Source organism: Manacus candei, unplaced genomic scaffold (assembly GCF_025592945.1).
Source record: "Manacus candei isolate 608988 ecotype Guabito, Panama unplaced genomic scaffold, ASM2559294v1 h1tg000024l, whole genome shotgun sequence".
Lineage (NCBI taxonomy): Eukaryota > Metazoa > Chordata > Aves > Passeriformes > Pipridae > Manacus > Manacus candei.
In genome coordinates this window covers 5,453,589-5,481,012 of record NW_026138072.1, presented here as the reverse complement: position 1 = coordinate 5,481,012, position 27,424 = coordinate 5,453,589, and the positions used below count along the sequence as shown (strand labels likewise).

General features: G+C 37.0%; 1 protein-coding gene across 4 annotated transcripts in view; it reads left to right on the top strand.

The window, feature by feature from the left end:
* The window catches only part of LHFPL2 (LHFPL tetraspan subfamily member 2), a 125,516-nt gene that overhangs the window by 47,921 nt on the left and 50,171 nt on the right, over window positions 1-27,424 (top strand). For 3 of the 4 annotated variants that reach the window (XM_051788121.1, XM_051788123.1, XM_051788126.1), the window contains exon 2: window positions 11,778-11,829. Coding sequence is in view for 1 of the 4 variants with exons in the window: in XM_051788126.1 (XP_051644086.1) it covers window positions 11,778-11,829 (52 nt within the window). In the remaining 3 variants the exon portion in view is untranslated. Of the gene's footprint in view, window positions 1-11,777; window positions 11,830-14,572; window positions 15,714-27,424 lie in introns of those variants that run through there. The other variant, XM_051788125.1, reaches the window with a different exon arrangement.

The window sequence follows — 27,424 nt, the reverse complement described above, 5'->3', positions numbered from 1 at the left end:
TAGCCGACCCATACTGCTTATCCTTTTAATATTTCAGTGACTTGAATTCAGATTTGTTAAGACCATTTCTTTCAAAGCACAGTGCTGTCTGATCACATACTCTGCATTATAAATCTTCCCTTTTTGATATTCTTTAAGTTACATAATGGAGTTGGAAATCCATTATTATCATATGCAGTGTATCCTCTCTGTGCCTTCTTATTTATGGAATTGGTTATACTATGCATTTAAAATGGAAGCCTTTATTAAGTAATGTCAGCAATTTTGCTGAGCAGAATACTTTTGGAACACTGTCCTTTTCTGTAGAGGTCAGACTTTTCTTTTCTTATCTGAATAGTTTCTTCTTACATAAACTATAAGCATTCTGTTATTTGGAATTTATTTCTTCTGCACCTTTTCTCCATTTTCATTCTAGGAAGTTTCTCTGGTTCTCATTCACGTTCTTCATCTGTTTCATCCAGGGCGACGCAGTGTTTCAGCGCTGGCCACATGGTACTACCTGGGTTTGACCTGGTTTCCACTGTTGCCCGTATCAAGGGATTGTGTATGTGTGCATATGCGTGTGTGTAACAGAACTGGACATACTGTAAATATTTATTTACATATAAAGTGTTTTGGTTTGGTGTGTGGTGTTTGAAAACACCTCTTTCAGTGTGAGATAATCACATGTCACAGGTGTCTGCCATTTTAAGAAAAACACCAAGTATTGGAAAGTTTGCAGTGCCATTTTAGCACTTGGCAGTAGTATTTGGTTTCTTTGACTGAGGCATCAGTTTGGTGTGACTGAACTGAAATTTTGGGCTTTCTTTGAGGCATCCTCATGTATGACTAATAGTTACTTTAATCCCAGAATTAATTGAAATAAAGTTTGTAAAAACAGTGTATTTTATCTACCCTGAGCCCTCCCTGTGAATTTTTCTCAGTCAGTGTAGATAATGTCATTCTTTCACTTCTTATGTGTGGAGGTCAAACGAAGGTCCAAGCCAATGTTATAGGGCCATAAATAAAACAGTTAACCAGAACTACCTGGTAATAGCCAGTGGCCTAAAATACAGAGCAAATTTGCACTGATGTTTTCATAGTTTCCACTGCTCTGCATCTAAAGGGTCAAAGGAGGCATTGTTTCATTTAAGGCTGTTTGTGGATTGTTTCTTCATTAATTTGTCCCATTATTTCTTGAGCAAATGTGGAATTTAGCATCCACAGCAAACTGTGGCAGATTTCCTGAACGTAACTGCATCTTGCGTGGCAAAAGTGTTTTTTAGAGCTTAACATATCCCAATATGCTTTGTTGCTGCCTGCACTTGCATTAGCAAATACAGTGAAGAATTACTATCTAGTCTTCCTTTCTGTGCTTATCAGCATTTTATAGAGATCAGAAGAAAATACATCCTTAACACTTAAATCTGCAATCCATTCAAAAGATGCTGTCATAACTGTTATAGCCTGGAACATTCTGTCACAAGCTCCATGACAAAACTATATTTTCTGTGTTGTAGTTCTGTGGGATGTTACGACTTCTGCATAACTTTTAAAAGTTACCTGACAGGCCATAAAATGGATTTTTGTTCTCTGAGCAAACTACTTGGACATGAAATGATGACCTTTAGGAAGAAAATCTGGGTATTGCTTTGCCTTTAGAGTTATAGTCTATGACTTCTTAAGCATTTATTAATCATTTCCATCTGAGAGCATCTTATTTTTTTATCTTACTTAGAAAAGAAACAAAAACATTCAGCAAATAAGCTTCTTAGACTCATGGTGTTTTCCCCTAGCACTTTGGGATACTATTACACATGCTTGCGATTATCTACTCTGCAAACAATTGTCAGGAAACTTCAGCTGTTTTCCAAGTCCCACAGAAGAACAGATGTGGAATTAAATTTCAAACAATGTACTGTTAATCACGTACATGTGGACACAAAATGAACTCAGTGAGAACTGATTGGATGCTTTGTTAGCTGAGCATAGAGTGGAGAATTTGCACTTTTCTTAGTCTTCATTATCTGAACAGTCCTTGAAAACAGTACTAATATATGGAAAGGATAAGGGTCTGGTTCAGATATTTAACTCCTTCTAGAGAGCCAAAACCACGGGGGACCACCTGAATGGAACTGAATTATATTATGTATATGAATACAAGTAATTGTATATGTATGTATAATTTTGTTTTATTTGAGAGCACTTTTGATGCTGTAAAGGATATTGAGGAATAAAGTAGCTGCATATCATCAGTGTGCTTTCAAAAACAATTATTTAAACCAGCCAGCTTTGCCTGCAAGAGATTTAAAGTCCATGTTCAATTGCTGGAAAACCATAAGAAAGTAATTATGTCAGAAAACCTGCTCATGCTGTGTTCTAAACCTCAGCCTTCCCTGGAAAAATCACTTAAAAAGACAGTCCATACAATTTTGAAAAGCTGTTTTGGGGGGAGAATGGATTAGTATTTAGGGACTCTGGAACTTAGAGCTTCAACTTTACATAATAATTATTCTGAATGAGTGCATTTAGACAGTCATTGAGACTTAAGGAATTGTTGGATTCTTGTTCTTGGAAATCTTTTTTTTCATTGGTAAGGAAACTTATGGAAAAAGGGTTCTTGATACTTGTTCTGAGTGTGATTGCCCTCACTGAAGTATGTATAGGTCTTGAAAAATAGTGCCTACTAGTAGGAATCTGCATTTCCTGCTGCTGCAGAATTGAAACTGTTGTTAAAATATGTAGCTTATATACATGTGATTATTTTCAGTTATTTGATCCCATGTAGCCTGGAAATAATTTGCCTTCCTGAACCTACAAAATAAAAAAGGAGGGGGGGTGAAAAGAGAATATAATGAATTTACGGCTTCTTAAATTCGATGAACTTGATTAAGCAGACAAGATTATGTCTTGTTTCAGGGTTTATAGTAGTTCCTTGGAATTTTTTAAACCCCTTTAGAAGTCTTAAAATTAGCCCTATCGTATTATATTGAAAGCTGTAAACTTGGCCGCCTGTGGTTTTTGGCTTAAAAATAACACAGTTGCCCCACAAGCTTGAAATAGGGTATGAGGACATTAGTAGTGATGCATTTTCCTGCCTCCCAGGTTCTCCATCTAACTGCCTCACTGGCTGTTCCTTGACTTCTCACCTTGCACGTTCATTGTTATGTTTATTCTGGTAGTAAGCAAATGGCCAAAGCCAATTAAAATGTTAATTCCTACTAAAATAGCAAATACAGTGTTTTGAAAGATGGAGAGAACAGAAGGAACTTTCAGAAATCTTTATATGTTCCAGAGACATGTTGTCTCTTAGCTTGACTTCTGGAGAGATCTGTGAAGGTTATATCAGAGTTTATGTATTCTTTAAAAAAAAATCTTTCATATGGATTTCCTGGGGCTGTTTTGCTTGTGCTCTGTGAAGTGACCAATTTCTTCCTTTTCTTTGTTTTTGGGGAGGTCTGCTTGACCTTAGTTTTTCATGTTTTCTTTCAAAATAACTTTCTTTCATGGATATTACTTTGTTTATGTGCTTTGCCAAAGAAAAAAAGAGATAATAACATTCAAAATAAACATCTTTATACCCCCATGTCTTGTTTTTTAGCCTTCGTCTAGAATGACATAAGTGGCTAAGTATTTCATGTTCTTTAAAACATGACTGTGAATGTAATTGATATGGACATTGTGTGCTCTACCAAGACTTAATAAGTGCAGTTATCTTCTGCCCTTAATAATCAAAAGCATGGGATACAGACAGTAGTTCTGTATGGTGCTAGTTAAGAAGAAACTATTTTTTGATGTTTAATACTTTGAGAGTATTTTAAATGGGCTTAGAATGCGTGTTTTGATTTAAACAGTGGGGTTTGGGATGGCTTTAAGCTGTTTAATATGTACTTTCTAAGGGGTGATTGGAAGGTATGCTAATATACTTTAATGTATAGATCTTTGGATGAGAAGGCCTTTGTAAGGGAGTTCATTCCCTTGTTATTGCAGGCAGTCAGGTTGTGTGCAACTTGTTTCATCACGTCATGAGCCTTTAACTTGAAACTAGAAAGCTTTTTTTACCTCTGCTTTTGTTCTCAAAAGGCTGTTGCAGACTCTTGCTCTTTCATATGGTTTAGAAACCCTCTCTTAAGCTGCATCTTAAGTGTGTTGACAGTCAGATCACTGTTATTTTGTTCTTGCTGCAGTGTTGACTTTCAATTTAAATATCTCTTCTCGCTAATTAGCTGCCTACAGTAATGGTAGGAAATAATTACACTTCATTTTTTGTCAGCATTTTGTTAGGCTAAAGAAGACAAGACCTTATATCTTTTCTTAGCTCTCTTCCCTCGATCGGTACCATATTCCTTTCATGTTCTTAATCCGGTTTGGATGTCCTACTCTTCCCATCACTTATGGATTATAAGAATTCTTTACAGTGTTCAAAGTAAAACCCCCTGCAGTCTTCAGTAACTGGTAAGACTATCCTTCGGGTTGATGAGAACTGATATAATCCAAGATTATACTGCCATTCATCACCTCTGTGTCATGTTAGAGGTATTGCCCAACAGGCTCAAGGTAAGTTGTGAGATACTTCTGAAGGTTTTCCTCTTCTCAAAACAATATAAACATATTAAACAACCATTCTTTAGGAATTCAATCTACCAGTAAACTTTAAAACTGACTTTGGTGAAGAATACCACCTACACTGTAAGTATGGTGTCTGGGTTTTTTTTTTTTTATTTCTAATGAATTGTTTTAATTTCGAAAGTTATTGTTTAATGAGAAAGAATTTGGTAGGAAACACAGGGGTTTTTTTAAAGTTATAGAACAAGCCCAAGTTAAGCGAACTCATCCCTATCACCATCTCAGTTTCTCAACTGCAGACATAAGGAAAGCAAAGAATCTTCCTTCACTCCTACAGTTGTTGATAAAAGTTAAAGAAGACATCAAAAAGGTTTTGCAGCAGACTTAAAAGTTTGGGTGAGGCAAACACCCTCTCATGAGTTTCAGAAAATAATCTCAAAACTGATATGAACGGTCTTGTACAACCTACTTTTGGGAATGTGAAGGTTAGTGAGTGGTAGAAGCAGGAAGCTTAAGAATCCATATTCAGGGGAAATATTTCTGACTAAAAATTACATTCAGTTACTTGGAGTTAGAATTACTCAGGTTGGAAGAGACAACTGAAGGAAACAGTCATTTTTACCCTCAACTGAGGAAGAGGAATAAAAAAATTTGCGTACTCTTCTCTGCCTTGCACCAGCCATTCCTATTTGAACTGAATCCTTCATGGATTATTCTGTAAGCCCATTTTTTTGAGCCTGAAGTTGACCTATGACACTCCAGCCTTGCAAGTACCTTTATACAGGAAATGGTAAAGGTGACAATCAATATGTCTTTTTAAAGAATTAATATAATCTTGAAAGGGAGAGGAGAAGCAGAAACTGACTGCTCTTTTTGCCTTCTGAATCAGGAGACCCTTTTAAAAGTGATTCTTCTCTTTGTGTGTATCTATATGTGGAGACAATCTTTCATAATGTTCTTTTAGGTAGTAAAAAGAATAGGTCTAGGGAAAATAAAGTAAAATGTAATCACTAGGAGCTCATTCTTGTTGAGAATCTATATCTCAGTTTTACTCCAAATGGATTTTGAATAATAATTTAAACAATTAATGAGTTTAAAGAATATTTAGAACTTCTTACAAAATATGTGCTGTGACAGTCTTCAAAGAGGACATTATTAGCTTCAGGAAAAGCTAAACCTAGACTTTATACTCCTTGTATTACCAGGACATTTTCTTAAAAGATTGTTTCTCTAGCAGCTTTTAAGTAAATTTGCTCCAGAAAAAGCTTAAAACGAAAAAAATTAGAAAGGCAAAGGAAAGCATCTTTGTAGTATACAAAACCAAAATTAACATATTTCTTAGTTGCTGTTCAATTCCCACCATTCCTGGGGCTAGCTGAGTCTGCTTTTTAGCTCAGTCATTCCTGAGTCTGCTTTTTAGCTCTTACCAAGCACTGGGTAGCTCATTTCCTCTTCCTTGGGTTAGCATCAGAGGAGTGCCTCTTTGTGGGTTTGTGAGCTTGTGTTGGAGAAATGTCCTGGATGGAGATGCCTCAGGACTTTCAGAGCTCTGTAGAAACAGCAAGATGTACTCCAGAGCTGGAAAACTGAACAGATGAGACTTGAGTAAGGATTTTCATTTCTATAACATGATTTCACTGACATGCTCAACAAAGGCACGTGGAAAGTTGCTCAGGGTCTCATCTTTATTGAATTTTACTTACAATGGTTTTGGATTTTGGATTTTGTTTCTTAAGACTGAAAATGGATTCTGAGACATGATCTGGAGAGGAACAGAATACAATTTAATGTGCTGTAAGTAGTAGTTCTAGCTTTGAATTAAGGTCTTGAGTGCATAATAGGCCTATTCATTGGATAATGTTCAGACAGACCATTTTCAGTAGAAGTAACTTTGCTTCGAGGCCAAATTGAATAGCCTAAGCTCAAGATTTTGTCACTTAGCAAAATCATTACATGGACCACTGAAGTGTTTCATGATTAAAAAGCAGCTTTTCACTGGTAGAAGGTCACAGGTGATACCTCTGGATGCTTTAATTAGATAAACTACTATTTATGTGTCTTCTTTTATTGCATTTGTAGAGATGAAAGCTGTGAGAAAGGTGTGGAAATTAGTTCAACATAGAAAATACATGTAAGGTGAACAATTTTGTTTTCCTGACACCGCAGAGAAGTCTGAATTTGTATTTTGAGGACTCTTAACAGCTTGTTAGTGTTTTGGTAGGTCAGTCCCTAGTTCTGGGTTTGGTTATTTTGTTAGATATCTTGTCTTAAATGTACAGGGAGTTTGAGTGATAAATCAGGTCTTCTTTTCTTTGGAAGGGAGAGGAGGATTGCGTTTAAGGCATTTTTTTTTGTTTAGGTTGAAACCACAAAACAAACAGGTTCCTAATTCAGTCCTGGTGCAGGATTACTGAAAAGTGCAGGAATGTTATCAGGCAATTTGGAGATTGTAGTGATTGTTTCATTGACTTGTAATAGTCACAGCTTTTGTCACCGGAATCATACTCTGACTGTAACTTTGGCCTGAGAAGGAGGTGTGGGATTGAAAACCAAACAAACCCTGCAGCTGTTGATTTAAAGAAACATTTGTGAGTGGGTAGAATAGAAGTCTTTTTTTTCTCCAGAACAGCATGATGGGATAGCTCTGCAGCTTTCTACAATGGGCTCAAGATGTCTACTGATTAAAGAAAACAGTGCATTAATTGCTTATGCCTTAACAAAACTCCACAGTTGACACCTCTAGACCTTCAGGAAAAGATAACTGAGCTGTCTCCCTTGGAGACATTTTCTTCCACTTCTGCCAGCAGATGGCTTTGTTTGTAAACTTAGCGTTTTGCAGGCCAGCATTTGGTAATCTGGGAGCAGTAGTTTGAATGCTAATAATACTCATCAGAAATTGTTATTTATTAAGCCATCTGACATTTATGAAGAATAGCCTGAGCTTGCCAAGAGTTTCTAGCTCATTGCTGAGGAGCATGCCATGAGTTAGAGCATTTAATTAGCAACCCCATGTCTGGGCCCCTGGGTATTAATGAGCCTCAGCCTCCCCTGGGTCCTGCTCCCACTCTTAGGTGGGCCCAGAAGCCTGTGTCAGACCAGCCTAGTGCTATCAGTCTGTGTGGGAGCTGTGTTACCAGTGTGCCTGTTCCAGTCCCAGCTGCTGTGGTGTTGACCTGGAGCCTACCTTTGTACCATGACTACCAGGCTGCTCATGGGACCTGCTTCTCTTACCACCCATGCAGGCAGCAGGTCACTGAGCAGTGCTGGTCCCAGGGTGAAGCTGCTTTCTCAAATCACTTCTTGTCTGGTTCCTCTCCATGGTGGCCAAGCTGCAGCCACCTAGAGCAGCTTTATGGCCAAACTGGAGCCAAGAAACAATTTCAGTAGCTGTAGATATACTTATTGGAGATGCTGCTGCAAAGCTTTGGCTGCCTTGAGTTGGCAGAGAGAAAGGGTTGATGAAGCAAGACCCGAGCACTGACTTTGGTGGAACTCCTGGTGCAACTGTGGGAGAGGGACTTGCTGCTTTGCTTTACAGTCCCTGTGACACAGAGATGTGACTCAAGAAGCATGTTGTAAAGTGAACTTGTTAAGTGCTTTTACAATGCCTTTAAAGTAAACAATTTATGTCCTTTTATCCTCATGGATGACCCTAAAGAGCTCCCACTGATATCTGTGAAGGTGGGATCTAGCTCCTGGCTGATGTTCCATATTACTAACTTCAAATAAAGATTTATGCTTAGATAAAATAAACTTTAGAAGCCAAAACTAATTTTAGAGAGTAACTTTACTAAAAATAAATTTGCATATCTTTGGTTGGTAATAAATGGCTTGTTTAAGAAATGTAATTTGATTCATCTATGACTCAGGTGTTATTGTATTAGGTAACAGGCTAAGAGGAATCTTTCATTCATACTGCAGGTCTCTTAATGCTTCTGTATTTATTCTGCTTAGTTTTGTGAGAATTGATAGGATTATAAAAGTGTAATATTTGCTTTAAACATTTTAATGATGCAGGTGCATTTGAGTAAAATATTTTTTGTAGTGTAAAAAAGTAAGTTTTTTTTCTTTTGTTCTCACTGAAATAGCTTGTAAATTAAGTTGCTCTATATGGCTCTTTTGAATTTACTTTAAAGTACATATGTACAGATATGAAGGATGACCTTCTAGATTGAACAAATTAGATATATAATACAAAAAACAAAACTGGAATTTTTGTCTCCTGTAGGTTTGCGAGAAACAGAGAATAATAAGTCTGAGAAGAAATTTTTAAAAAAATCTGGTTTATATCTTGAGCTGTTAGCTTCCTGTAGTGTTTAGCATTGTAATAAATTTAGAGGTTGGTTTCATTTGTTGGATTTTTTTAACCCACTAGAAGTATATCCCTAAAGAAAATACTTTCCTTTTCTTGTTTTGCTGTTATTTCTGAAGGTAGCCTGGATGAAGTCTATGAAATACTACTTTTTTTTTTAACATTTTATTTTGTGTTGTTCTGCATTGATAGCAAAAGACAAAGAACCCATTGAATGCATTATTTCTATTCATAGTGACATAATTGGTCATACAAACCTTCCTGAAGTAAGTAAATATTTCTTTGATTTGGGTAATTGCTGTTATATAATACGTGGAAGTATCACGCAGTAGTATACTGAAGAAAAAGCTACTTGAAAAGGATGTTTTAAGATACAGCGGATATATCTGTATTCTTTTTTATATTTTATTTCTGCTGGGTAGCCTAAGTATACCTAATTCCTGTTGTCTACAAAGACAGAGTATGTGACGTGGGAATGTTATCAAACCAGTTGTGTTCTCTTATCAGTGTCCAGCCTATTTGATTCTACTGTTGACTGTAAATAAAAAGAAACTTGAAATCAATGGCTCTGCTTGGTATAGAGACTCTTTCTCCCTGAATTATACAAAACATTTCTCCCTTCTCTTGCAAATGAGAAGGGAGCTAAAACTAAAGAATGTAATGTTTTCACCTTTCCTTTGAGGGGTGGGGCTGATGCAACCAAATTTACAGCTGGTCGAGTAGAAAGAAAGAAAGAAAGAAACAGATTTTATGTATTTTTGCCAACTGTTGTAGAAATCCATCTGAGCTATTGCAAAATTTGTAAGAGTTCCTGAGAGAAAGAATGAGAGCATACATGTGTTTTTCTCATTCTGATTTGTTTGAAAGGATTTGGCCATCTGCAGCATACAGGAAGTGCGTACTGCCTATTGATGGTGGGATAGGGGAAGGCACGTAGAGTTTCTTCTTGTTAGTTTGGTCACTAATATGGTGCTAAAAGAGGATTTGTTTTTTAATATAATACATTCTCTCCTCTTTTTTGAATTTTTTCTTTAGTGTCTTGTGTGCAGGTGAAGAACATTGCTGTGCCTTTGGCAGGTGGATGTCTCTGTGAGAGAAGGCTTTTCTACAGCTTCAGCTGTGGGCTATTCCTGTCTTACCCAGCCTGTACTTCTCTTTCTTAGGGACCCCAGACTCCAAGCAAGGAAATTTTCCTTAAAAGCACCAGTTAATGGATTGCTCAGACAATTAGATTTGTTTACACATATTTAAAATTGATCCTTCATTTTTTGGTACTTCAGTTTTAAGAAAATAATTTGGCCTTTTTTGTTCTTAAAAGTAGTCTCTGTCTGTGCTAACACTGCTATATTTTCATTACCATATTAACTTTTCGAGACAGAAAAGTTGGAGTAATCACAGCTAGTTGGTCCAGTCAGTTGGTTTTTTGGTGAGTTGTTTTTGTTGGTCTGCTTTTATTTTTTTCTGGAGTAATATTCTATGTGCCAAGAATTCAGAGGCTGTTTTAAGCTGTGCTTGACTTTGCAGTGCTCCTGATACACTTTCATCTGTCCTCAGCAGCACACTTTGTTAGAAGTTCTGCACCAGCTTTTCTGTTGTTAAACCATCTTCAGCAAGGCCAAATTATCTCTCTTTGTTAGAGTATACTGGCTTTCTGACTCACTTTGTTCTTTTATGTAAGGGGAGGTTCTTCATATATCCTATCCTGATGAATGTATAAAAATGCAGGATTTCTTTTTACTGTGAGAAATTCTGTATTTCAGCATTGGTGAATCAACCTCACCTTATTTTTATCACCTTAATTTATTACTTTTTGGTACTGGGGATCCAAAACTGGATTGCCTGTTCCAGATGCATATTCCTGGATTGATGGCTAAAGGCAAATAATAGGCTATTAGTGGAATCTTAGCCTGTAGATGTACTCCAGGATATTCTTGACACTCCTTACTGCCTTACTCATGTTTAGCCTACTTTCTGTCCAGACCCCCAGCTCCTTTTGGACAATGCTCTCAGGTACGTGGTGTGATTCTGTGGGTTGACCTGTGCAGAGCCAGGAGTAGGACTCAATGATCTTTGTGGATTCTTTCCAACTCAGGATAATCTGTGATTCTATGATGATATTTGTAGTCCTTCACTGGACCCTCTCCAGTAGTTCCTTGTGCCTGCTGCACTTCAGGCAGTGTGGCTGGAACACTTACTGGTGAAGACTGAGGCAAAAATGTCATAGAGTATGTCTGCCTTCTCCATGTCCTGGGTGGCCAAATCTCCCATTTCCTTCTGAAGGCCCACATTTTCCTTAGTCTTCCTTTTATCAATGAAATACCTATAGAAGCTTTTTTTGTTGCCCTTGACATCCCTGGCCAGGTTTAATTCTATCAGAGGTTTTGCTTTTGTAACCTGATTCACGGCTACTCGGACAATTCCTCTGTAATTCTTCCCAAGCTACCTGTCCTTGATTCCACCCTCTGTAGGTTTCACTTTGTTTGTGTCTGTCAAGGAGTTCCTTGTTCATCCATGCAGGCTTCCTAGCATTTCTGCCTGACTTTCTTATTGTTGGAATGCATTGCTTCTGAGCTTGGAGGAGGTCATCCTTGAATATTAGTGAGTTTTCTTGGGCCTTTCTTCCATCCAGGACTTTATCCCATGGTACTTCACCAAACAGATCCCTAAAGACACCAAAGTCTGCTCTCCTCAAGACCGTGGTTTGTGGTTTTTCTTAGCTCCTTAGTGGTTGGAGTGATGTCTAGAATGCTGCATTTCTAGACAAGCAGAAGTGTCCTGGTAGCAAAATATTACTCATGTGCATGTAATCTCTTACAAGCAAAGTTTTTACCATTCCAGCCACCTATACTAATCTTAAATATTGTTTATCATATTTTTGGCTCTGTACCTTTCTTACATTTTACATCAATTATTTCTCTAGGTATTGCCAGGCATCTGAAGTGGTTGACCAAGCCTAAGGACTTGGAACAGTGGTAAGTAAATGAAATTCAGATTATATTATCTGTGTTTTCACGTGCTGCCTGACTCTGAAGTTTGACTGCTGCTTGAAGGATGGAAGATGTGCAGTAGGTTATGGCTTTTGAATGTTTTCTTCTGAGCATCAAGTTCCTTTTCAGAGCATTCACAGATTTTAAGAACAGGATGTAGTCTCAGTGATTGCTTTTGATAAGTGAAGCTTCCTCCCCACACCACCCTGACTTAGAAAAAACTAAAAATATTTTGGGTACATCAGTTCAGTCTATACTTGTTGAAGTGGTAACATGACCCATTATATTAAAAACTGTAGTGTTCTTTGTAAAATTAGATAATTTTCTTGATTCCCTGTGCTCATTGCTGATTTTTTGCATCTTAGGTGCTAATTATGTACCATTTTGACTAGAGAAGGATTCAGGAAGGATCTAAGGAAGAACTTTAAAAATTTCAAATACTTTAAAAAGGGAGTTTTATAATGCATTTATAAATATATTTTTTGTGCTTCCTTATCTGTAGGTATAGGCTGGCAAGGAGAGCCTTACACAGGCAGAGATAAACTCATCAACTCTTAATTGTATTTAATAATCATTGAATACAATAGAACAATAAAATCATTAAGGTAGGAAAAGACCTTCAAGATAATTGAGTCCAACCTTTGACCGAATACCATCATGTCAACTAAACCATGGCACCAAGTGCATGTCCAGTCAATTCTTGAACACTCCAGGAGTGGTGACTCCACCACCTCCCTGGGCAGGCTGTTCCAATGCTTAACCACCCTTTCAATGAAAAAATTGTTCTTGATATCCAACCTGAACCTCCCCTGGTGCAGTTTGAGGCCATTTCCTCTTGTCCTGTCACTAGTTGCCTGGGAGAAGAGGCTGATAGAAGAGGAGTATAATAATACTTTCAAAAAGCAATTGCATTTTCTTGCCAAGAGATAGGTATTTGGAATAATGTCATATTTCTGTTTCTCTAGTTTCCATAGTAGAGCCAGTTTATGTGAAAAATTTCATATTTATATTAGGAGATGTCATTTGATTTCAGTGCTGTTGGCAGCAAATATAAGTTTTTAGCACCTATGTATTTGGTTCTATGTGCTGTTGACTTTGGTGGCCAATACAGTGCAAATAAAAACAACCCTTGCCTTGTTTTTGTTATTGTTTGCTTTAGTGACCTCTGAAAATCATGCTTGTTCTTCATTTCTAAAAATACCATTTAGTTAAAACTGAAGGAATTTGTCAGTTTAGAATATTAGCACTCATGTAGTTCTATATTTACTATGTCCTTTCTATTTGTGCTTGTATTTTGCCAGGAAAAGCAAATAAGTGAATTTGTCAGTTAGTTTTGGACAATTCCTTTTTGCCTACTGTTTATCTACCCCTGTGTCCCTATCCTCCAGTGCCTGACAATTGTCAGGACTGAAATACTGTATTCGTAGTGTCATTAGTGCACAACTGGAATGAAAGCATCATAGACAGTTTATATATCTTTATTCAACAAAAAATATGGGTATTCTTTCTTTCAAGTTCGATGCTGTTTAAGAAGTGGATAGTTAAGAATTAAAGAGACTTATTATTAATTTAAAATTGATTCTTGGCTAGTGTTACAGATAATGTAACTTATTTTAAGACAGTGTGTCTCAGACCAGTTAAGAGGGGAGTCCTGTAGCGCTTAGCAGTATAATAGAAACACTAGTACATGCATTAAGGTGAAGGTAACTTAAACAACAACTTGAGCAACTGTCAGCAGCAGTTGCAAGCCAACATAGAGAGTTAAGTGTAGTGGTGATTGATAAAATTGCACAGTTGATAAGATTAGTTCTGTGCAGATCTAATATGTTTGGAAAAAACCCTGAAATTATAACTTTTTCTTCATAATGAAATATGTAAATAATATAATTTCTCTCCAGATGCACTAATGAGCACAACAAAGGCTAGTTGTCTGGGTTTTCTTCAAAGGCTTTGCATAATTTGTGTTGGGGGAACATTTGAAAATATCTAAGCAGTTCATTCCCTAAAAATCTTCACTTCAATCGCAGTTAAATAATTCATAAAATTGTAACTGGAAGCAAGAAATAAACAACAAAGATAAAGATTTAAAGGATCAAATTATCTTCTGATAATCTCTTAAAGAAATCTTTGGTATTTTGATTACTCTTTCCTCTTCTTTTTCTCCCCAGTGTTTCAATGTAATTATAAGAACATTCCCATTCTTGCTGACTTGTATGTGTGCTCCTTTTGTTGCAATATGACTAGGGTAGAAGCTTATGATGCCTTTTCTAATAAACATGAAAGATAGACTGATATGGTATTACGCAAAAAAGGACCAGTTATTGTAGTTTTCCATATAATGCTACTAACCAAAACTTGATTGCTTAGTACGGGGCGGTTAAGATCCTTCCAGGACCTGCATATCACAGCTGATGGTAATCCATGCTCCAGTGAGATGCCTCAGCAAAGGCAGAGGCTGGTGTTGAACATCTCTGGAAAACAGCGGGTGCTTGGGGAGTGTTAGCCTCAGGACTCTGATGGGTGACTGTGAGACTTGTGTCTGAGGATTTGGAGGTTTGATCCTCTCTTTTAATAGCTGAAGTTTCATCAGCCACTTGCTAGTAATTTTGACAGAGGCTGATGCAAAGGTGCAGTTCTTGGACTGTGGACTTTTGTCATCCCAACTGCTCTGAAACCTACCAGATGATGTGACAAATATTCTTCTGCGTTACATGAAAATAAATGTTTTGACTATCTAGTCCTGTTCCTCTTTAGGTGATAATACTTATCTAACTTTCCTGGATAGGGTCCAGGTTGACACTGGAGGATGAGGGTTATGCTTTCTGGCCTTGGGAACAACTGAGAGAAACCAAGGTGAGAGAAAGCAATTAGAGTGCCTTTCTGAAGGTCTTTCCTCGTGTTGTGTTAACACTCAGAAGAAGGAATGCTGTGGTTTGCTCAAGCTTTTCTAGCTGTCATCTTATATATGTGCTGAACTTTGCCTCATGATGGTAACTTCAGGAATTACATTTTTTTGTTTCTGATAAAGTCATACCATACTTTAGCTGGAAATAGAAAATTTGGTAATAGTTTTGAGGCACTAAAGGGTCTCTGTTAAACCCACACAGTTTACAACAGAATACAGATAGGGACAGGGAGTAGATTTTTGGGCTTTTTGTTTGGTTTGGGATATATGGCTTTGTTTATATCAGTACAGTTTTGTACTATGTACATAATGGCACAGAGACAGGGTGAGTTTTTACCTCTGGAATTGAAAAATAGTGTGTGGCCAGTATTCCTGATTTGACTTGGTTTTGTTAACAGCCAGAATAAATAGGAAGTTAAATACTTGTACTGCTTTTCCTCTTTGAATAATCTCCTTTCTGTGTTTGCGCTTTGCCTTTTCATTTTTATTTTTCATATAATTTATCTTTGTGTACTCCTTCTTTAGAGAACTTCGAGGTGATTTTAAAGCACTAATCACAAATTACACCCCACTTCTATTTAATAGAAACAATAGTAGTGGACTTTTTTTCCAATTTCTTTCCTTTTGTCTGTCATTAGAGGGAAGAAAGGACAAGTTACTGAGTCTGAAAAATATTGTGGTTTCAAGTTCTTTCCTTGGGAAGGCACTGGAAACTTTCAGATGCTGTAAACCACATTGAACTGATAATTTGCTTATGGAGTAGAAAAAACAATGGTTAATTTTAATGTTATTATTTCTGGAACTTAGTGCAGTTCCTGATGTGGAGATGCCATGCCACAAGCAGTGACTAAATAGCAGTTGCTGCTACAGGAAGAAGTGTGGTGTTGCAGATAGAACTGCCTGTCCTGACTCCTGCTTTCGACTTCTGCCTCTGTTGTTAACCTACTAAGTCATATTAGGAAAGGTAATTAATTTCTTACTCTTTTTTTTGGCTTAGATTGCAAGGCCTTTTGTCCAGGTACTGCGTCTCAGTTCATGTCACTGTACTTTGGTGCCTGTGGATTCCTTCAGTTGCTATAGTATTACTATTGTTACTTGCAGGGTTTCTCATTAGCTCTCAGGAGCTCACCCTGTGACATGGAATTCTGAAAACACTTGAATATTTGTTCTATGAGAAGAAAGCCAGTAATACTTTTCAGAGCCTTGTTTAATAGTGCATCTGGTCTTGCACAGCTGCAGGCTGATGCCAAAAGGGACAATATCACTTCAGCCTGTTCCTTCCCTCTTGCATCAGCCCCCAGTCCCAAGGTGAGCTTAAGGTAAGCAGCTAATTCAGAAAAAAAAAAGAACCTAACTGCCTGGGAAGGAAAACTAAACCAGATAACTAGCTGGCTTGGCTTGTCCTGTGGCTGAGAAATTACTAGATGTAACAAAAGGGACAAAGATGTAATAAGCAGCTGGAATTAGGTGGGGAGAGTAGTACTGTTTCTTTCAGCAACAGGTAATAAATATACCAGATGAGACATAGCATGGAAACCAAGGCTTATTAAGAGCTGCATTTTACAACCAGATTTTGAACACAGCAGAAGAATGTGCTGTGTTCAATGCATGTGCACAATGGATGTGACACCCCAGCTTCAGTTCTGCTGATGTTAGCTGCCAATATTAGATGTTCTTCACAAAGTATTTTTTTCTAATACAGCTTTTAATTGTTTTTTTTTCCCCTCAAGTAACAGTCATCTTTGTGATCCACAGCATAATTTCAAGGCACATTTCTGATGCCTAAATATAACTTTTATTTAATTTTAATTGAAATTGAAATCCACTTAATCTTGCAAATTTAGCTGAGAGAAGTAGCTCTTGATGTGATACTTTCTAAAGACCTTGTATTCATAATTTCCCCTTTAAAGTCTGTCAAGAAACTTGATTTATCTTGAAAATGACTTATGTAATTGGAGTTGACTCTCTGAAGGACATTTTTCAACCACTGCCCTTTCTCTTAAAAATGTATACAACAGATTATATTGGTTTCTTTGATCTTACTTTCTTTGTGAGCCTTATGTAATAAGATCTTGTGTTGAAGGACCTGTGTTTTCTTTCCCACTCACCATAGGTTTCCATGAAATAAAGAAGGGTGAGCAGGACCAAGGATGAGAGAAGCAAAATGTTAAAATGATTTTGGAAAATGTAGTGACTAACTTTAATTGAAGAGCCTTTACATACAGCTCACACATGCTTATGAGGACATGAATATTTCTTGTCAATTGCATTCATGGATGAGGTTGCCCAGTAAATTAAGCCAAGCAAGAGCAACAACAGTTTAGCAGCAAAAAAAGCAAGTGTGTCTCTCAGAACACTGCAGCCCAGCAGGGACCTTGGCTCTCAGCTTAGCTGTCTGTACAACTGACCTAGGCAATGATGTTGCTGAAATTTCACATCTGTTATTTCTTACTGCCCACTTCTTTGGCAACAGCCAATCTTCATTTTTTCCGTTATAGGCAGCTGCTGGAACTAAAAAGAGCTTGAACTCATTTTCAGATGTGCTAAATAGACTATGTTTTACTTTTCTTTTTTCCCCCCTTTTTTCTACTACAGCACACTCACTTGTTTCAAAGGTGCGTGATCTGTGAGTTCCATGCTGTGTACATGTCCGAAGATAAGCAGATCTGTTAGCCTTATGCATGGAAATAATTCCTTAGAAATGGGGCCATCATAATGTCTGGGAAAAGAGATGTTAAAAAGAAGCTGTCAGTGAAAGAAGAAATCTGTATAGATTGAGAAGGACTGTGGTCAGGAGTCACCAATATTATCATTGAAACCCACTTTCTCCCCTGGCTGTGACTGACATTATGCAGAAAGTAGATCAGTGCTCAGAGCTCAATGGCGGAGCCAAGAACTTTATGACCAAGTAGAACTGGACTGCTTGAAATAAATAGTTCCTTTTGCATTTCTTGAGGCTGTCTTACCCTTTGCACTCAATGTCTCATAGAAGAATTCTCCTGTGTCCTTCTGGCCCTCTCTAGCTTAAGCTGTTGAAACTGTCAGACTATTTCCCAAAGCTATTAAATGGAGGGAGGTATTACAACCTCTAAGCAAGCTTGCAAATAACCTGTTGAAGGCTGTTCAAACCCGTGTGTCTAAATACATTGTAGAATTGAACCATAAGAATATAGAATATTTTTTCCCAATAATTTATGCTGGCAGATCATGGAAAAAGCATTGAATGAGAGTTATGAACTGAGAACTGGCCAGCTTGGTGAGCAAAAGTTTCTGGCTGAACTTTTTTTGAATACCAGAGAACCACCAAAATCTCTATTGCACTGATTTTTAAACCAGCATGAGATATGACTTAATCAAGGACATGTACTAATACATGAAATCAGGAATCCCTGACAGTGGAGTGCAGCGATCTGATCATGCTGCTGCAGTTCTGCATAGGTGCAGTGCTTCCCTCAGTCTGGTAGTAAAAGATCACTGGAAGGTAATGCAGGACTTGGGACAAGGAGTAAACAGCAGAATATTACTGACTCTCAGTGCAATGGGAGGAATGGATGGGAGGAGGTGAGGTAACATCTGACCCAGAGGTGAGTATCTCCTAAAATACTTCAAGATGCCCATGAAAAATGCCTTTAAATTTAGTATCTTATTTTTCTGAATATTAGAATGGTATTCTGGTGAAATATTGGTAAAACTCCAGATAAAATTATATATTGTTGTAATTGAAAACAGAAAAGCTATACTAAATGTAGGCTGATTATTTTCTTTCATTTTGCAATTTTTATCTCTTTTAGTTTTTTTTTCTCTAAAGCAAAGTAGTTTTGTCTAGTTGGTAGAATGTTGCTATTGTCCTTTACAGTATGATTTTTAAATCCACCTCTTACAGAAATCATACAGGAAAATAAATATTTTCATAAAGATTGTTTTGGGAGTAAAATTTAATGCAGTAGACAAAGAAAAAAATTATAGTCTCTAAAGATTTATGGATTTTATTAAATGAGGAAAAAATCCTTCCCTGCAGATAATTTTTTTTCATGTATTGGAAAATTTGAAGCTGAGAAGAACAAAAAGAAATTCTATACTAGGGAGGTCGAAAACATCCCTTGAAATCCAACTAGTTTTCCAGATTGTGTTGAGCATATTTCTCTCTTGAAATTGGCTACTGTTCATATTCCTTCCTGAAACTGTCAAATCTGTTAGAAGTATGATAATAAAGTACTCTTGCATGCACATATGTCAAGACAACATTATACTCCATGAAATTAAAGCATTTTCTGGGTCTACCTTCCTGGCATTCTCACCAATCTGTCCGCTCATGGATGTTTTTCTTTGTTACGGAATTTTTTTTTAATGACTGTTTTCCTGGCAGCTGGAGGGACTCTACTTCAGAGGTACTCCTAGCATACTAATGATTCTGAAATATAGAGGGGATGATGCTTTTTCTGCATGTAGAATATCTAAGTGAATCAGAAGAAAATTGACCAGATGCCATGGCTCTTACTTAGGAAAGACCTTATCCTATTTATTTTTACTTCTTTTAATCAGCAATCTGTGTGTATAGCTCCTTCTTATTAAAGGCAATCTATGAATAGTAGTAGCACACTTTAATTTGTGCTACATTTCACCAAATTATTTCAAAAATTCATCACCTCTGTTTTAGGATGGTACTCAGCTAACAACAGTAAAATGGGAATTAGGATTACCTGTGCAAATTCATATTTTTTAGCATGTTTTGCAACAGTCTGAAAGATTGCTGTGTTGTTTTTTTCAAATGTGTCTTGAGACACAACTGAAAATTTTATACCTATGGAAAACCTGTTAGGAGTTGTGTGTGTTTCCAGGTATTTGAGCATCCTTAGAAGAAACCTGCTTACGTTGGCACACTGCTAATAATTTTACATGTTAGAGCATCAAATACCTCTACATACTGAATAACCTTCTAATGTTGCCTGAGTTTGATTAGAAATCATTATAAAGTGTAATTAAGATATTTGAAGTGTAGTGCAGTCATCAGAGAAAAGGAATTATATGACTGATGAATTCTTGGCTGATGTTATGGAATGTATTAAGTGTCTGTAGTTGTGATGGTCTAAGAAAACATCCAGAAACGGAAAAAATAAAAGGATTTTTACATCTATAGACCTTCTTCAGTAATACTCTGGAAAAATGAAAAGTTTCTGCTTTCACTTAAAAGTACCAAGTTTCAATTTCTCTGTTAAAAACGTTTCTGTTTAAAAAGTTGACTTTGTGGAATTTCACAAAGGTTGGTGAAAATTAGAGGAACATATTAAGAAAGGGATGAATAACAAACAAAGCTGTTAAAAAAAATAAAAGATGGTGGCTAGAGAGTTCTTAAAAAACTAAGGTTGAAAGCTGTTAATTCGCTGACTCCCACAAAGTAAATAACACTTGTTGTTCCTCCCACACCCTAAGACAGGAGCTAGTAAATGAGGCACATTACCTGTTAGACTATTGCAAGAGATTGAGGAACTTCTGAGAGTTGTGGTGTCTGCTCAGTGTAGCACTCTGCTCAGCTTTGGGTGTAATGCTGTGGTAGAAGGTATAGCAGAGAACGCAGAGCAAAACCACTTTGAGAAGAGTTTTACTAAGTCATTCTAAAACTAGACTGTAGAAAGGATGAAAAATTAGCTGTAATTATCTGGTGCACTGGAAGAAAACTGCAGGGGCTTGCTTACTCAGTGTGAGATGTTTGGACTTAGATATCTACAAAACTTGTGATGAAGTCTTAATTCCTCTGCTTAATACAGTAGGCTGATGATACTGAGGATATTACAGCTCCTGGTCTGCAAGCTCTTATTCACATTGCTTAGTGGTATGAAAATTCCTTTTGAAGGTGACAGTCTGCTGTGAGTACACAGAGAGCTGTCCTTAAGTGTCTGCAGAAAAGGTCTGATGCTGAACTGGCTATTGCTTTGTTCCATTTTCACTTTTTCTTTAAGGAAGAAAAAAGGAGTTACTTCTACTTGAAATCTGCTGAAGTGTTTTGCATAAGTAAAGACCTCAGTTTGCTCAGCTGTTGCATTACTTCCCTTTTTGTGAAAATATTTTGAATCTAAACAGGGACTTTGATTCCACTTTTTTCCTTGTTATTACAGGCCTACTAAAAATTGTTGTCATAAGACATTATGCTACAATTCTATTTACACAGTTCTTAAATCCATATTTGCCGTGAGTAGTCATACCTTCCACCAGGATTGTTAGGTTTGATGACTAGAGAAGTTCAGCAGCCTTTGGTCCCCCTTTATGACTGCTGTTGTGACAGAGCAGCTAAAAAGAGCATTGAGCTCAGCCCACTTGCTGAGGCCATCACCTTCATCTGGGGCTTGTTCTCACAGCTTAATAACTGGAGTTTGGTGAGAACTATTGAGTCAAATGCCATCCATTTGTTCTGCTAAGAGCCCAGCTGTGGATATATAAAATCCCCTTTCTCTGTTGCTTCTTGCAACAACAGATTTAATTGTTACGGGCTCATAGGAACCAATTAGATTAACAGATGTTGAAGGGAGCCAGTTTCAGGTCTTAGTGGGAAGCAGTAATTTGAGAAGCCTTGTGTAAGGGCTCGCTCACCGAGGTGATGAGTGTCTGGGTTTGAGGCTGTGGGTGCCATGGGTGGGAAATGAGAACAGAAGATTTTTTTCTTCTCTTGTTCCTCTACTGATTTAAACTGTTTTGGTCATTGCTGAATAGCAGTGTCTGCTCTCAACAGTGGTTAGAATTTACAGATGTTTATGTGGATATTGAAAGACAGTGTGTTTATGGCACTTGCTTTTCCTAAACTTATTAAGAGTTTCAAGGATATACAGAGGAGCTGAATTTTAAAATGTGTAAGCATGTTTATACTACAAGACTTTTATGCTTTTCCTCTCACTGTCTGATTTAGATAGTGTTGATTCTTGCATGCATTTTGAATAATATTTGAATGGTCTTGAAATTATAGAATAAAATAACAGCTTTTAGCAACAGAGGCCCAACCAGTGTTGTTTTCTTCCTGATAGTACTCATTAATTTTATTGGGTTGATAAAGGAAGAAAAAAACAAAAAACAAAACAAACACAAAAATCCCCAGACAATTTAGCTTTATCTATGTTCCTGCAGTTTTTGACTTGTTCCAGCCTATATGTGGGTGGAACGTCATACCATTGCTATTGTAAGCTGTCCAATAAATAAATACTTGTTTTTCTCTGAAAGGAAAAAAAAGGGAGTTCTCTCCTTAGGGAAAGTACACAAGAAAGATGACACTTTGGAATTTATGTATGTGGATCTTAGTGCACTGCCACTCAGAAATTATCATTAACAGATGAAAAACACCTTTGTGGCTGTCTCTTGGTTTTGTTGCAACAAAATCTGATACCAAATAGTCTGACATGTTACCAAGGGTGTCACCTGCATGCTTAGTGACTTGATGCATAGCAGATTCCTCTCCCCCTCACTACAGTAATGACATCGTACAATGTAATTTTGGACACCATGGCTGAGGCTCCTAAACGTATGACTCAAGGAAAACACTCATGATAAAATCACAAAAGCTGGAAATCATCTGAGCTCTCTTGGTTTCGATAGGTATCAGCTATAGTTGCACATTTCTTTACAGGATCATGCTTGTAGATTCACCTAACAGCATGTTTTTGTGGTATTATCCATGCTAATAAAAGTGAAATTAATAACACTGGGAACTGTGCAGTGGTGTTTTGAGGATGGAACTTTGTTTTCTGTGCCAACTGATGAAATAGTAAGTATTGATTTAAGTAATTATGCCCATACTTCACTAAGGGACTATATAAATTTGACTTCATATTCGCTAAACATAGTATATTAAATAATATGAATGGAACTTTACAGTTTAATTCATTGGAAGCTAATGTATTATAAAATATAATGCATTTAATAACAGGATCACTTTCCAAAATAGGTCCATAAAGCTGGGCTTTCAATATTCATATGAATATTTACAATCTTATGCATGAGAAACAGAAGTCAGAATAGCAGACTCCAAGGTGAAAAGAAAATGAGACCATTTTCCACTTGAGTTTAATCTGTAGATCAGTTCCATATGCTCAGCTGTTTGTGTGTGTTAGCCCTGTTTCCTAACTGGCAAAGGGTGCAATGATGCAGTGTCTATTGTACAGGTCCAGCAATTTGTAGCATGCCTAAATCAGTGAGCATTATATGAAGTTATGTATTTTGTCAGATTTTCCAACCAGGGTGGCCTAATCCACCCAGTTTTTTAAGACATTTTTAAAATGTTGGCGATGTTCAAACTTGGAATTACCAGCACAACTGTAAGAGTTGTTACATGATCCACCTGGATTTAATCCTTGCAGTGAGAAACAGCTGTGGCTTTTTCAAGAGCTATTCCTTTGTGTGCATGCAGTTAAGTTTAAACAAGGAAGGGTGTCTCCGTATCTGTAGGAACATAGGTACACATCTGTCCAGTGTTCGCTGAAGGTAGGTGAAAAACTCTGGTTGGCTTCAGTGAGCAGTAACTACACCTTTAACAGTGGAGTATATGTTGAAACACACTGAAACACATGCACGCTAAAAGGCTCATCTAGAACTTCACAGAATTTGGCATATTATTTGAAAAATCCTGCAAAAAGGTTGTTCCCAGAGCACTACTATGTAGCTTTGTTTCTTTCTCCTCATTATATTTGAGGCATTTTTGTCACCTCTAGAGTCTATAAATCGCAGGGTTAGAAGAGGCCTGGAGAGTAATGTAACAAATATTAGCCACAGACATTTTGAAAGTTTTGGAAAAGAGGAGAGCAACAGAGAACAGCACATAAAACATTGTACCTTTTGTCGTTGCCCTAATTATTTTGGAACAAAAATTGTTTTAATTCTGTGATTTAAGGAAGAAGGAAAAGACCTAGTCAGATTCAAATCTGTCTCTCAAAGCCTTAAGTCTGATATTTCTATGACATAGTCTAGAACAAAGTCTGTTGAGTAAAATATTTATTATTTGATCTAAATTTATTACAACAAAATAGATGTTTTTGCCATGAAAAAGTTATTTAAGCAGTGATGGAATTAAGTTGGTTTGCTGACTTGTGATCAAGTCCATACTCTAGTAAGGAACATATTATTTTAATGAAATGGATGCACAAGTCTTTGTGATCTTATTATTCTGATCATCACTTGATAAAGATCTAGACTGAGTTTTCCAGTTGCTAAAGCATTTTGATGACTTGCACATGATGGCTTACACAATAAGGGTTGATGGCTATGCTGATTAACGTCCTGCCTTTATAATTTCAAGAAAATAAGAGTCACTGTCACAGATCATTATTACCACCTTTAATTCTTAAATGTTAGCATTAGTGTTATCTAGTACTAGATAGTAGTCACATCTGTTAGTTATAACTGAGCGGAATTGTCTACTTGCTCCTTTCAAAAGGTAAATTGAATTGTGCCCCTTTGTTCCAAGGCAGAACAATTGCAGTTTTGGTACAGAGCAGTCCTTCACAGGCACTTGTCCTTTCTGAAGCACAAAAGGCTAAGGGGAGTTGTGGTTTTGCAGACGGAAAAAAGGAAAACTTGGGATGCTAAATCACACAGACATTTGGTAAGTTGTGTGCAGCATATTGAATACTAGTGAACCAAGAGCAGATTCCAGCCCTTTATTTGCTGAGTGGAAAGCCTTCCTGCAGCGATATTCAGAGAAAAGCATTGTGTTGCTTAACTTCTGCTCCTTTTTAGCCAGTGTTGTAGAAACTATAAATTATGGAGCTTCTGTCAGTGCAGTATTCTAGCACTGTATTTTGTTTACCCATAGTTACCACCTTTGAAATGCAGAGTTGCTTCATGCAGTTCTTTGTTGTTCTAAACTGACATTTATATGTTATAAAAAATAATCAGTATTCAAACATTAATTTTGGGTCTGAGGGACAATCTGTAATTCTTTCTCTAAAAAGAGGGTACTGTTATGCCTTTAGTGAGAGCAATAACTTTTATTCTGTAATGGTGTATGACTGGAGAGGGACCAGTGAAGTGTGATCTGTAAGTTAAAAGATGTTCTTCCTGAAAGTCAGCAATGGATTTGTTGTTTTATCTTATTCCAGGATTAATAAGAAAACATTAGTTCTTGCAGAGTCTGTGGTCTCAGGTTTGAAGTCTTACTGCTATTCTCACATTTTAAAGATGACTTTAGCTCAAAAAGGGAAGGAAAATAGAGAGCTGCTGAGCAGATGGGAGGCTCATCGGTAAGCTTCTATAGCAACAGTTTGAATGTTGCTATAACAGTAATAAGTACACCATGCTTGTTTGGAAAAGGATATTGGGCCAAGACACATTGAAATGTGCTTTCATGGAATCTCTTTCTAACTTAGTATATTCTCCAGAATAGTTTGCCATTGTTTCAACTTGCTGTCTCCCAGCTGACACTGCCTGATCTCAAGCTGGTGAGGAATTTTCTGTGAACTTTCTTAAAACCTGAAACTTTATGAAATCAGTATTTTTCACAGGCCTGTACTACAGACATTGCTGGAATTGCTGGCACAAACTAGAGACAGATTTGTTTGCTCTGAAACAGTGAACAAAAAAGTAGCTGGCCACATTTCAGCCGAAAGCCCTGTGGTGTGTCCTTGTTCAGTAATATTAGGTCAAGATCCTGAAAGTCTTGTCTGTGGTTGAGGTGATTAACTCTTGTCATGGTGGGAAGTTTGAATGATTTCTGTTTCTCATATAGAGAAATATATGTCTTTTATCTGTAGTGCATAGGAGTTTGTTGTTGTTTTGCTTTATTTTACATATTTTTGGGTTAGGTTTTGTTTTGGGGGGGATTTTTTTTTTTAACAAAGCAGAATTCAAACTTTTTTTCCAGGAGGGGAAAAAAGCTGTTTGACAGACTAAAATATATTGCATACTAATGTTAAAATTGCTAGAATACTTCCAAAAAATCTTCCTGCTATGTTGGTTAGAAAACTGAGTCATGCTTCAGAAAACTGAGTGTGCTTCATTGCTGTGGTTTGATTTATATTGCCTAATTGCAGCTAGATTTCCGGGGCTTTAGAAATGGTCATTTCATTAAGAAGAGCAGTAGTTCTTTATTTAAAGAAGAAGAAAAATTTCTGGCAGGAGGCAAGAGAGTCTGTAAATACAGATTGCATGGGACCTTTTTTGTGTGTGCGTATCTTTGTAAAATTGTCACTGAAAAATAAATGCCTATATCATAATCAAAGGCCATTGTGGGTTCCTGGCTGGAAACAATTTGAGTCCTTGGAAACCATTTGAATAAAATGCAGCAAACACTGAAGCTGAATTCCTCAGTACAATCTGTTTTGTTTGGGTTTATTTTAATATGTTTTTAAAATAAGAGTAGAATAGCCACATATTCATTCTTCAATAGGAATGGGATATTTGATAAAGAGTCTTGGCAGGGTTTCATTTTATAATAAAACATGATTTGAAAGTTTGGGGGGGGTGAGTCATATCTTTGTTTCTCTTTTGTGTTCAGATGACTTCTTTGGAAAATAAACTAGATGAGTTTGCTTGACGGCAGCGTAGGATAGAATAGACAGAAAAAAGTTGGTCAAGTTTATGCTGGGGTGAATTTTCACTGAATTTTAGGGTGTTGAGTTCTGTATCTCATTCATGCTGTCAGACCTTACAGATAATGTCTCCTCGAAGGTGATAGGCATTAATGTCAGACCAAGCCTTAGCTCCCCATTTTGGTGTGGGAGCTTGAACAGAATGCTTGGCGCTAGGAGGAGGCAATGTAGCCTAGTGGCTTGACCATTGCTGCTGAGTGTCAGGGGTTGTCTCTGGTATATGAGAGTGGTGATCTGGGGCCTTCTGCAGCACTTTTATTTGCTATGCTGTTGTTGTGCATTGTTTATGTTAGGGCAGCAAATCTGTTTTGTTGTGTACAATTCCTCTGCGGATATCAGAAAAAAGAATTGTGAGGAAAGAGAAATTTTTAGATCATCTTACTTCTGTAAACTTCCTGGTTGTTTGTATTAATTTTGGAGGAGACATCTGGAAACCCTGGCTCCAAAAATGTTAAAACTCAGCAGGCAGCAAATAGCAAATGTACAGAAGGGAACATCTGCAGCAGCCACAGGATGACTTTCTGTGCCTCTCCTCAAGACTTCCTCAATGACATCTTCACTGACAAGCTATCTAAGACTTTGATGTAGAAGAGAAGAGAAGCATATGTAAGATATGATCCTTCTGAGTTATTAGTGGGTATTACAAAGCAACAGAGATGCAAGTGGCTTAGCAGATGTTTCCAGTTAACCATGACTTCTTGTGTAACTGGTGGTGATGCTTTAATCCAGGGAGAGAAGAGAATGGGTTACTCTTCCACTAATACAATGTAAATACTTGCACAGAATAAAAACAATTATGCAGAGCATTATTCTGTGAGGTTGTGGTTCTCAAACATAGAATCACACTGGTTATCTTTCTAAAAAAAAAAATTGAAAATTTGGTAGGGCTAGGTGATTCCATCTCATATATACATGAGCTATCTTCATGATGTTTTCCAAGCATTAATATCTCTATATTTCTTTATTTCATCCACTTTAATGCTTTGTTTTCACCATACATTCTCCCATCTTCAGATAAAGCTAACATATTGTCTCCATTTGTCTTGTTTTCCTCATCAGTTTGTCATAATTTTCCTTTGTTCTTCCAATGCCAGCCATAATGGAGACATTT